The sequence below is a fragment of the Hevea brasiliensis genome, chromosome 8, assembly GCF_030052815.1.
Source record: "Hevea brasiliensis isolate MT/VB/25A 57/8 chromosome 8, ASM3005281v1, whole genome shotgun sequence".
NCBI classification, from domain to species: Eukaryota; Viridiplantae; Streptophyta; class Magnoliopsida; order Malpighiales; family Euphorbiaceae; genus Hevea; species Hevea brasiliensis.
Window position 1 is genome coordinate 7,307,758 of NC_079500.1, and position 12,538 is coordinate 7,320,295.

The 12,538-nt window shown below is 34.2% G+C and overlaps 1 protein-coding gene and 1 non-coding gene across 2 annotated transcripts in view; both read left to right on the plus strand.

The window, feature by feature from the left end:
* The first annotated feature begins 12 nt into the window (after nucleotides 1-12).
* Nucleotides 13-12,538, plus strand: part of LOC110636714 (uncharacterized) — a 64,715-nt gene continuing 52,189 nt past the window's right edge. Inside the window, exons 1-3 of the mRNA XM_058150624.1 lie at nucleotides 13-102; nucleotides 8,453-9,313; nucleotides 9,462-9,512. Coding sequence (XP_058006607.1) covers nucleotides 13-102; nucleotides 8,453-9,313; nucleotides 9,462-9,512 — 1,002 coding nt within the window. The remainder of the gene's footprint in view (nucleotides 103-8,452; nucleotides 9,314-9,461; nucleotides 9,513-12,538) is intronic.
* Nucleotides 6,074-6,180, plus strand: LOC131182698 (small nucleolar RNA R71). Its single transcript, XR_009150959.1, has one exon. It is a non-coding gene; the product is annotated as a small nucleolar RNA R71 (small nucleolar RNA).

Here is a 12,538-nt window from a genome sequence, read left to right on the forward strand (position 1 = left end):
AGATTTGACAGAATGTCGAAGTCCTCTGAGTTTAGGTTTGTGAGAGGACCACATTTTGGTTCTTGTCATTTTAATGAAAAGGATGAAACCTTTCGGCTTCCTGTAAAAATTTTGCCGGAAAAAATGGCGTGAGGAAGGAAGTCGACGAGGTTTATCGGGAGTGTTGGCGAGGTTTTTGGAAAATTGGCGGAAATGCTGGGCCTTTTAAAATGTGGGGTAGACATGTGGTAATTTGGGTCATGCTTAGGGTTAGGCATAAGGTTCAGCAGAAGTTGCTTAAGACTTTGCTTGACAAGCAATGTCATCAGCAAGTTTCGGCAGGTTCTGGGCAAAATTGTGGTTTTGCTTACCAAAATCAGTCCAAAAGTTATGGAATGCCATTGTAACCTTTAGCAGTTACCAAATACACATAAACACCATAAAATTTAGGGATTTCAGTTTATCTCTCTCATAACTTACTAAGCATAGCACATGTTCATTTAGCTTTTGCAATCATTGTCCATTTTAGGCACCAATTGTGATTATCATTTTTGCACATTTAAATGAAATGGTCTCCTTCCTAAACTTACACCAAAAGCATATTTTCAAAGACATTTGCATAAGTTCCAATCAACCAAGAATTGCGAAAAAATGTAGAAATTGACCTTTTAGCGAGATGAACAGAGCATGAACAGTAAAAATCATAGATTGCGTAAATTAGCGACAATTCCAACAAAAGCATGCAAATTCCTATCAGACTACAAAATTATATATACACTAAAAGGTGAAACTTAACAAACATTATTTTTGCACTTCAATAAAGCTCTCATCAGTCCTAAATATCAAAATTGATCCTCATTCAAGTTGCATTTCACAGAATTTACACAAAACACAAAATCAAACATGTGCTATCAAGTAGACTGCAATATCAGCAATTTAGCACAAGTTTAAAGGTGTTACTGTTCACATGCACTGCATAAAGTGCAGAATGTTGCTTATACTTGCTTCCCTTTAATTCTTTGTTTTTGCAACAAGTGTAAACTTGCCAAATCTTCATGAATTACCTACAAAAGATAAGCAAATGTCACTTTTGAGTTTAATGAGGGTGAAAACTGAAATGAAAATGAAATGGAAAATTAATGAACTATAAAAGGATACGCTTGGGTTGCCTCCCAAGAAGCACTTGTTTAAGGTCTTGAGCTTGACCTTCCACTCCAATTCTCCTAAGTATCCCTGACTGGAGAACCAAGCCATGAAACCTCTACAAACTTTTGCGTGGGTTCTCCAATAATATAATGTTTTAATCTCTGCCCATTAACTTTGAAAGTCCCTGAGGTCTCATTGCTTATCTCAACAGCTCCATAGGGGTATACTTTTATAACAGTGTAGGGCCCTGACCATCTTGACTTCAATTTTCCCGGAAATAACCTTAACCTAGAGTTGTATAGAAGAACAACATCACCTTCTTGAAATTCTTTCCTCCTAATATGCTTATCATGCCATCTCTTAGTTCTTTCCTTGTAAAGCTTGGCATTTTCATAAGCATCCAATCTAAGCTCCTCAAGTTCATTTAGTTGCAGCATTCTTTTTTCTCCTGCAGTTTTTAAGTCAAAGTTCAGTGTCCTTATGGCCCAATATGCTCTATGCTCCAACTCCAAAGGTAAATGACAAGCCTTCCCATAAACCAATCTAAATGGGGTAGTTCCGATAGGGGTTTTAAAGGCTGTTCTATAGGCCCAAAGAGCATCATCTAACTTTAGTGACCAATCTTTCCTCGAACAATTCACTGTTTTCTCAAGAATTCTTTTCAGCTCTCTATTGGAAATCTCCACTTGACCACTAGTTTGTGGATGGTAGGGTGTTGCAACCTTATGCTTCACACCATATTTTTGCAATAATCTTTCAAATTGATGGTTGCAAAAATGAGATCCTCCATCACTTATAATGGCACGTGGAGTTCCAAATCTTGTAAAAATGAACTTTTTAAGGAATTTAATCACAACTCTTACATCATTAGTTGGAGATGGTATAGCTTCAACCCATTTGCTCACATAATCTACTCCAACTAAAATGTATTTGTGTCCCAAGGATGATGGAAAGGGTCCCATGAAATCAATGCCCCATACATCAAATAATTCCACTTCCAATATAGTTTGGAGGGGCATTTCATCTCTCTTTGAGATATTACCCATCCTTTGACACCTATCACATGCATTTACAAACTTCCTCACATCCTTAAACATGTGTGGCCAAAAGAACCCTGCTTGAAGAACTTTTCTGCAGTTTTTGTCACACTCATATGACCCCCATAAAGTGAAGAATGGCAATCTTTGATAACATTCCCTATCTCCTCATCAGCTAAACATCTTCTAATCAGCCCATCTCCACATTTCTTGAACAAAAATGGTTCTTCCCAATCATAATCCTTCACATCAAAGAGAAATTTCTTCTTTTGCTGCCATGTTAAATCAGGTGGAAGGATTCCACACACTAGATAGTTCACAAAATCTGCATACCAAGGGGTTTTTGCATTCATGATTGCTAACAATTGCTCATCAGGAAAATAATCATCTATTGGGGCTCTTTTCCTGCATTGTCTCCTTGTTCTTGCCTTAATCTAGACAGATGATCCGCTACCACATTTTCTACTCCTTTCTTATCTTTAATTTCCAAGTCAAACTCTTGAAGGAGTAACACCCACCTTATCAATCTAGGTTTAGCCTCTTTTTTCTGAAGGAGATACTTGATAGCTGCATGATCCGTGTACACTATTACCTTAGACCCCACAAGATAGGACCTGAATTTGTCTACTGCAAATACTACTGCCAAAAACTCTTTCTCTGTAGTAGAGTAATTTATTTGAGCATCATCTAAGGTCCTACTTGCATAGTATATTGCATACACCTTCTTATCTTTCCTTTGTCCCAAAACAGCCCCAATGGCATAATCACTAGCATCGCACATTAACTCAAAAGGTAATGACCAATCGGGTGGCTGCATAATAGGAGCAGATATCAAAGCTTCCTTTATCCTGCAAAAAGCATTCATACAATTAGTATCAAAATTAAATTCCACATCTTTACTCAATAAATTGGTAAGAGGTTTAGAAATCTTAGAAAAATCCTTGATGAATCTCCTATAAAATCCAGCATGCCCCAAGAAACTCCTCACTCCCTTCACAGATGTTGGGGGTGGCATTTTCTCAATAACTTCTACCTTTGATTTATCCACCTCAATACCCCTGTTTGACACAAGATGGCCCAAAACAATTCCTTCTTGTACCATAAAGTGGCACTTTTCCCAATTCAAAACTAAATTGAACTCTTCACATCTCTGCAAAACCTTAGACAAGTTAGATAAGCATTCATCAAAAGATTTACCATACACAGAAAAATCATCCATGAACACTTCCATAATACCCTCAATCATGTCAGAAAATATGGACATCATACATCGTTGAAATGTAGCAGGGGCATTACAGAGTCCCAATGGCATCCTTCGATATGCAAAGGTACCATAAGGACATGTGAAGGTAGTTTTATCCTGATCATCTGGGTGAATAGGGATCTGAAAGAACCCTGAATAGCCATCCAAATAGCAAAAATAAGAATGATGAGCTAGTCTCTCAAGCATTTGATCTATAAATGGTAATGGAAAATGGTCCTTTCTAGTTGCCTTATTCAATTTCCTATAATCTATACACATTCTCCATCCGATTCTGATTCTTGTAGGTATTAGTTCATCATTTTCATTTTTAACTCTTGTGATGCCCCCTTTCTTAGGTACAACATGAATCGACTTACCCAATTGTCGCCGAAACAGGGTAAATAATACCTGCATCAAGCAATTTCAAGATCTCCTTTTTCACAACCTCTTTCATGTTTGGATTCAATCTCCTTTGTGATTCTCGAGAGGCTTTATGGTCATTTTCCAACAAAATTCTATGCATGCATACAGAAGGATGTATTCCTTTAATATCATCAATGGTATAACCAATTATCCTTCTATGCTTCCTAAGAACTCTCAATAATTTTTCAACCTCACAATCAGTCAATTTAGCACTAACAATCACAGGATATGTAGAATTTTGCCCTAGAAAAGCATACCTGAGATTTGTTGGAAGAGGTTTCAACTCTACCTTAGGTGCTTCACCTTTTTCAAACTTTGATGATGAAGTCGTTTCTTGCTTCAAGTCCCCAATCTTTTCAATATCAGCCATAGGCAATGGTGGATTTCCTTCCAAAATTGTAGCATATTCTGCAGCTTCCTCAATTTCATCCTTTTTTTTGATGTTATGAACCAAACAAGCTTCTAAGGGGTCTTTAGGATGTTGCTTTTTAAGCACTTCTCTAACCTCTTCATCTATCACATCAACTCTCAAGCATGAGTTTGAATCATCTTTCTTTTTCATTGCTTGAAACAAATTAAATTCAACTTTCTCTTCCCCAACTTCTAATGTAAGCCTCCCATTTTTTACATCAATCACAGCTCCAGCAGTAGCAAGGAAAGGTCTACCAAGAATAATAGGAATGTGTACATCCTCCTCCATTTCCAATACCACAAAATCCACTGGTATGAAAAATTTCCCAACTTTCAGAGGAACATTCTCAACTACTCCAATTGGAAATTTAATAGACCTATCTGCTAACTGTAGTGATATGGTAGTAGGCTTCATTTCTCCAATCTTCATTTTCTCATAGATAGACAATGGCATCAGACTAACACTGGCTCCTAGATCGCATAAAGCCTTATCTATACTGATATCCCCAATGTGACATGGTATGGAGAAACTCCCAGGATCTTTCAGTTTGGGTGGAAGCTTATTTTGCAAAATGGCACTGCTTTCTTCCGTGAGAGCTACAGTCTCAAATTCCTCCAATTTCTTCTTGTTAGATAAAATCTACTTCAAAAATTTGGCATATGAAGGCATTTGTGCTAAGGCGTCAGTGAAAGGAATAGTCACATGCAAAGACTTCAATACCTCCAAAAACTTCCCAAATTGTTTATCCAATTTTGCTTTCTGAAACCTTTGTGGGAATGGTAAAGGTGGCATGTAGGCTTTAGGTGCAACATATTTGGGCTCCTCTTCTTTGCTCTCCCTCTCCTTACTTCCTTTTTCTTCCATTGAATTTTCTTTCTCAGCTTCAATTCTAACTTCAACTTCAGTTTGTTCATCTCCTTCTTTGCTTTTCTTTTCTTCAACTTTCTCTTCAATATTTTTATCCCCATTCTCCAATATTTTTCCACTTCTCAATGTAATAGCCTTGCAATGCTCCCTTGAATTTTTTGGCTGGCTAGGGAGCTTCCCAAATGCTTTGTTACTTGAAGAGCTAGCTTGTTGAGCTATTTGATTCTCTAACATCTTGTTGTGTGTTGCCATTTGATCCACTTTAGATGCTAATTGAGAAATCATTTCTTGTTGACTTTGATGGCTCACAAGTAGAGTTTCAATCATAGATTCCAATCTAGCTGTCTTATCTAGTTGTGCTTGTTGTGGTAGAGGTGGAGCAGGTGCATTTTGAGGTTTAGAAATTCCAGGAGGAGGGCCTCTATTCTGCTGAAAATTCTGATGTTGTTGATATCCGTAAGGTTCTTTGAAAATTCTGGTTTTGCCTTTGTCTACCTCCCCAAGAGAAATTTGGGTGGTTTCTCCATGCTGGATCATAAGTTGCAGAAAATGGGTTACCACCTGGTCTTTGATTGTAGTTCCCCACATAATCCACTTGCTCACTTGAAAAATCTTGATTAAGTGCAGAAAAATCTGCTGCACAATTGACATTTGCACTCAATTTCTAGTGTATTACGTAACCTCCTATGAAGAATCTACTTTCATACTTAACTTGTCCATCTTCTTTGTCAAAGCATCAAACTTAGCATTAATCATATTCATGGCATCAAGCTCGAACATACCAGCTGGTTTCTTGATCTCATTCCTCTCACAACTCCATTGGTAGTTGTTATAAGCAATTTTATCAAGAGCGGAAAAAGCTTCATCTTGATTTCTCCATAAGGTCACCTCGGAAGATGCATCAATTGTACTCCTAATAGTGGTGAAACTCCATTATAAAAGTGTTGAACAAGCATCCACTTAGGAATCCCATGATGTGGACATCTCCTTTGCAAATCCTTGTACCTCTCCCATGCTTCATACAAGCTCTCATCATCTCTAGGTTTAAAAGAAGTCAGCTCATTTCTCAGCTTAGCTGTCTTGCTTGGTGGAAAATATTGAGCTAAAAATGCTTGAGAAAGTTCATCCCATGTTGTGATAGAACCCGGTGGCAAAGAATGTAACCACTCTCTAGCTCGGTCCTTCAGAGAAAAAGGAAATAATCTGAGTCGAATTGCATCATCAGAAACTCCATTTATCTTCAACATATCACTGATCTCAAGAAAGTGTGCCAGATGCACATGTGGACTTTCACTTGGATTTCCTCCAAATTGTGCTTGTTGTACCATTTGACAAAGTGAGCTTCAGTTCAAAATTATTAGCTTCTACCCTTGGTCTTGTGATACTTGGCATGAAATCTCCAATGTTAGGATAGGCATGATCCTTCACAGAGCGGTTGTTATTGTTGTTGTTGTTGTTGTCAGCCATTTCTTCTTGTACTTGCTCTTGCTCTTGTGCTCTTTCTTGTTGTTGTTGAGCTTTAATTTCAGCTTTTCTCCTTTTAGATTCTGCTCTTAAAGCCTTTGCTGTCTTCTCTATTTCTGGGTCAAAGAATAGATTGATTTCTTCACTTTTTGTCCTTCTCATAAAATAAAGCACCTGAAAAACAAAAATAAACAAATTCTCAAAGTAAAATGGTAAAAAGAAAATAAAATAAAATGCCCAAATTAACCAAACAAACAATCGTTTAATATCAAGCAAAAATCAAATCCCCGGCAACGGCGCCAAAAACTTGGTGTGGTGAATCCGCAAGTATACGGGTCGTATCAAGTAATAAAGTGATGAATCAAGTATCGTTCCCACGGATTTCTTTGTTTGATTACTAAACTATGAATGAAGCGATTATTTGGGCTAATGATTAATGAATAAATGGTAAATGTAAATGAGCAAGGTAAATTGATTAATCTAATTGAAATGGGTAAAGAGCAAACAAATAAATTCTAATTCTAGCTCGCAATTAAACTAAAATTAACAATGGGTAATTTAAACGAAAGTCTAATTATGGTAAAAGTGATCCCAGAGTTGGGGGTTTATGCATAAATTAATTGGGATTTGTCTTGGGCATTCCAATTTTTAGGGAAAAATAGAGTTTGAAGGAAATTGATTCTAAATTCCTTTGATATCTTTTTCAAGCAAATCAAAGTGTATTCTAAAATAACCAAACCTACTTTCGTATGTATTTGATTACTTTAAAACCCATTAAGTTTTGTAACCAATAATTAATTCCTCTTAAAGTCCTAGTTTATTTCTAAATCTAGGTGATTTTAAGTTCCAATCCTTGATTAACTATCAATGACCTTCACCTTTCGGTCCTTCAATCAAAGATTAACACAATACCCAATGGGTACCAACATTGGGCAAGTAAATCAAGCACACAAGGAAGGAATCAAAACTCATATTCATATAAAATAAGGAAATACCCAATCCAAATCCACAAATTAATCTAAAACATATTTCCCAACTCTGAAATCTAAAGGAATTACTCACTCATTATGGTATTTACAAGAAATATAGATGGAAGAATAAAGAAAAACATGATAAAAGGACTGAAATGGGAAAACCCAGGTGGAAGAACCAAAGTCTCTGGTTTCTGGAGCTCCAAATGCGTGCAGCAGCTCCTTCTTCCCAGAGAGAATGGCGTCTCCTCCTCTTTCTATTAAATTTTCTTTTCTTTTTTGTTTTTCCTCCCTTCCTCTTGTTGTCAAAATAAGGAAAATGATGAATTTATATTGTCTCTAAAAGTTACCCTAAAAGTAAATAAAAGACAAGGAGTGGATAGGAAATGAGGTGTAAAATTATCCAAGTCACAAAGACATTTTCACGTTAGGCATTACGCTTAGGGTTCGCTTAACCCTAAGCGACTTAGCAAATTTAGCCTCTGGTCGCCTTATGCTTAAGGTTAGCGGACCTTCAAAGAAATCTCGGTAGATTTATAGTAAAATGGAATTTTCTGCTCATGCTTGACTTGTGCTGCAACTTAATCATTTCCGATTTAGCCTGAGCATGAGGTTTTGCAAGTTTTCAAGCAAATTTCTTCTGGTTTGATCTTTCTATGCTTGATTTCTTCAACTTTCCTCCATGCTTAAAGAATCCCAAATTTCTTCAAATCACTTCCTAATGCACTCATTGATCCTCGATTTGCCACAAAATCCTATCAAAAACAACAAAATTACAAAAATCAAATATAAAGTATCTAAAATTAACAAATAAACTAAAATAAAGCTAAAAACATAAAATATACTAAAATATAAGTGCAAAATGAATGCAAAACTACCCTAAAATGTCTATATGAAATGAGTGTAACAGAATCTTCGAATCTTATGTCTTGAGGTATCTAACGAACATTGGGGACGCGCCATTGGAGCTCTTGTCAAACTAGAAATACTCGAAATTCGTTATGGATGCTCAAGGTTGCCTGGAGAAATAGGACAACTAAAAAATCTAAGGTTGCTGGACTTGAGGAGGGTCGATCGCCTTGAATACATTCCATCAGGCGTATTGTTAACGCTGTCTAAACTAGAAGAGTTGTATTTACCATATCGCTTTGGGAATTGGGAACCCATGGAAGACGGAAGGAAAACCAATGCAAGCCTCAGCGAGCTAGACACTCATCATATGACTGCATTAGAAATTTCTGTACCAAAAGCCTCCATTTTGCCTGAAGTTTCAGTCTTTAGAAACTTAGAAAGATTTAAAATTTGTTTAGGCTGCACAAATGAAATTGTAGCTGACAGAAATTATGCGAAAGTGTTGCAACTTAGAGATGATGCAAGTGATATTAAAGAAACTGGGATGAAAGTCTTGATGGGGAAAGCTGAAGTCTTGAATTTGATAAAAGTGATAAATATGAAGGAGGTAATATCAACTGATGAATGTGTTGAACAGGGGATTCCACGGTTACCAGAAATTCAGCTTCCATACTTTGGGAAATTGAGAGAATTAAATATACAGTCATGTGATGAGTTGAAGTACTTCATTCCACTATCCATGGCTAAAGGATTGAGACAACTTCATAAAATATCTGTACAGCGCTGCAAAGAGATGGAGGGAATTTTCTACAACAGCGAAGTGGACGACGAGGTTGAGTTTCCCGAACTTACAGATTTGGAGCTGAGGGACCTACCAAACTTCCTTGGTTTTATCATCAACAAATCCTTGTCCTGGAAGGTAAGCTTTTATCTTTTCAAATATATTAAAAAGAAATATCGGTTACAAGAAATCAATAGCTCTTCATTAAATTATTCATACAGATAAAAAGCAAAACTCTGAACGGTGAACCAAAATTTATTAAATTTTTTTTATTTGATTTTATTAGGTTCAAACTCAAGATTTCACGGTTCTGCAAGTGACTCCAAATATTGGCAAGGTAAATCTCATTTACAAATTATCTTTATTTATAATTAAAGGAAAAAAAATATATTTAAAATTTAGTGAAACTTTTATAATTGCACTTGATATATTTTAACTTTTTAATAAATAATTTCAGTAACTAGAAAAATACTTCATTATTCTTTAAATCTCAGCAATAGTTAAGCTAACTTCCCACTTCACCAACTAAACCATATAAATGATTAAATATCAGGCCTCAGTCTCTGTCTCTTTTTTTCCGCGTATTTGGTTTTGGTCCTATGTTCCTCAAGATGTTTTTCCAATTAGCATTAGTAGCCACAGGATGGGTCTTAATGGGATTGGTCTATTTGGCCATGCTTTTATTCTGATTACTTAATGTGATTTGATGAAATTGACAAGCCAATGCCTAATTCTAGCTCCCGAAACAAAAACTTATCCGTCCTGATTCAAATCAATGGAGAAAATCGTAGATAACAATCAAAGAAAAAAAAAATTCCCAACATAAATTTCAACAGAAACAAGAATTCCAATACGATAATCCCAATTCATATCCACCGCAAATTGAAACCCAACAACTTTCAAATGAAATATTTTATCTCATGCTTGGAAATTCCTACCAAAACTTCAGTTGAAACTCAAGAGATATATAATTCTCAAATAAATGATAATAAATAATCAAACACTATAATTATCAACAGATTTGAGAACTGTTGATAATTTATCAACCTATTTTATAATCTGAAATCTAATGGTAATTTATCAATATATTTTATAATCCGTTAATAATTTATCAACGGATTTGAAATTCGTAGATAATTTTTGAAAAAAAAATTATTTAAATTGCCAACAATTTTAAAATTCATTGGTAGTGGTAATTTTTGAGACAAAAAATAAATAATGTTTATTTTACTAATGGATTTCAAATCTGTAAATATATTATCAAAGAATTTTGAAATCTGTTAATAAATTTCATATGAAAAAATTCCTCCTTTCCTTTTCAAAAGCTAGCCTTTTTTTTATTTACCAACGTATTAACAACAAAGTTTCCTTTTGTTAAAATTCATTGGTAATTCTTATAGGGCCAATATCTTTTTTTTTTTTTAATTTTAATTTAGCAATAGATTGTACGTATGTGTGTGTATACATATATAAACAACATATTTCCTTTTCTCATTTCATTCATTCAATTATTTTTTTTTTCTCTCATTTTAATTTTTCTTCCATTTTCTCTCATTTCTTATTCTTTCTCATTTCCTTTTTTTTTCTCTATTTTCTTCTCTTTTCTCTATTTTCTTCTCTTTTCTCTTCTCTCATCATTTTCTTTTATTTTCTTTTTTCTTCTTTTATCATTTTCTTGTCTTTTCTCTGGTTTTCTTTCCTTTTCTCTAGATGTCTTTTCTCCTAGCTGATCATTTCTTTTCTTTTCTATCATTTTTTTCATTTTTAATTTTTTTCTTCTCTTTTAATTTTTTACCTTATATTTTCCATTTTCAACATTAATATAATTTTTCCTCATTTCTTTCCTAATATCTATTTTTTGTCTTTTTTAAATAGCACTTTTTCCTCTCATTATAATGTATTTATAATAATTATTAGTCATAAAATCAAAACACAATTATAATAATAAATAAGAAAAATAATTAATCTTAAAAATAATAAAAAATTTATTATTTTAATTGAAAAATATATTTTTAAAATTTTTTAAAATTACCAACTTTTTTTTTTAAATCCAATGGTAAATTTGCCAATGGATTGTAATATTTGATATTTTTAGTTTTTTAAATTTTCTACCGATTTACCAACAAATTTCAAAATCTTAGTAATTGAGGTTATCTGTGACGCCCCTTACTCGTCTATTATATAGCCGAGCAAGAAGTGCCACATTCGGTGCCGGAGCACCCTATCTTGTCTTGTCATGTCTATTGTAAATTTTAATGTTATTTAAATCAGGTAATTTATGTGTAGAATTTTTTTTTTTATCTTATTTCTGTGGAGACCCGGACAGATCCTCCTCTGTTTTATTAGTATCTGGCGGGTTCCACTATCACCTGTTAACATATTCATAGTCATCTCACATATTTCCATATCATATTCTCTTTTATCATATCATTCACAATTATTTATGAGATCTCAAAATGAAGTGTCATCTATTGTATTCATATGGAAATTCATGGATAATAAATTATAAGTTTTCATTTTAAGTCCAAAATGAAATACATCATAAACTAGTAATTACATAATGACTAAACATAATGAACCAAAATACTAGTATATACATTGTCCCTACAAAAATACAAAATACCCGTGAGGTGACTCGACAATGGCGGATCGATCGAGCTCTGTCGATTGCACTCTTTGTGCTTCTTCTTTGCTGGGACTAATCTCCAGTACCTACGCGATGGAAAATCAACGCGCTAATCATAACGCTTAGTGGTGCATAATTTATAATAACAATAATTTAATAATTTGAAACAATATATGCAACTCATAATTTCTGGGTCTTTTATATTTTTATTGCTCTTTAAAAACAATTAACATTATCGGGATCTTTTATGATAACTTATTGTATTTTAAGTCTTAATTAATTTTTTTATCAGTGCCCAAGAAACCTATAACAAATTATAAAAGCTGGATGCATGGGTGTATACTGGTTAGACAGCCATATGTCTATCCAGTATACGTCTGTCAGGCACGAGATCCGCTGTCAGGCTTGTAAAACCAGAAATAAAGTAGGCATATAACCTGTAGAACAATCATACCAGACATATTTTGTCAGTTCATGATTTTCTCGGTGGCGATCGCTATCTGTAGTCCCTAATTGGTATACCAATTTATCCAAACTAAATAAATAAGTCTAGGTATACTATGGGCAATTAAACATTTTTAATTAATTTAGCACTATTCACTATTACTATTTTTTAGTACTGTTCATTGGTACCATTAATTTCATATTAATAGGACATTAGTCCTAATTTACATATTCATATCATTTTTAATATTAAATTTTCCTTATGAGTATTTTAATTATCCTATATAGCATTT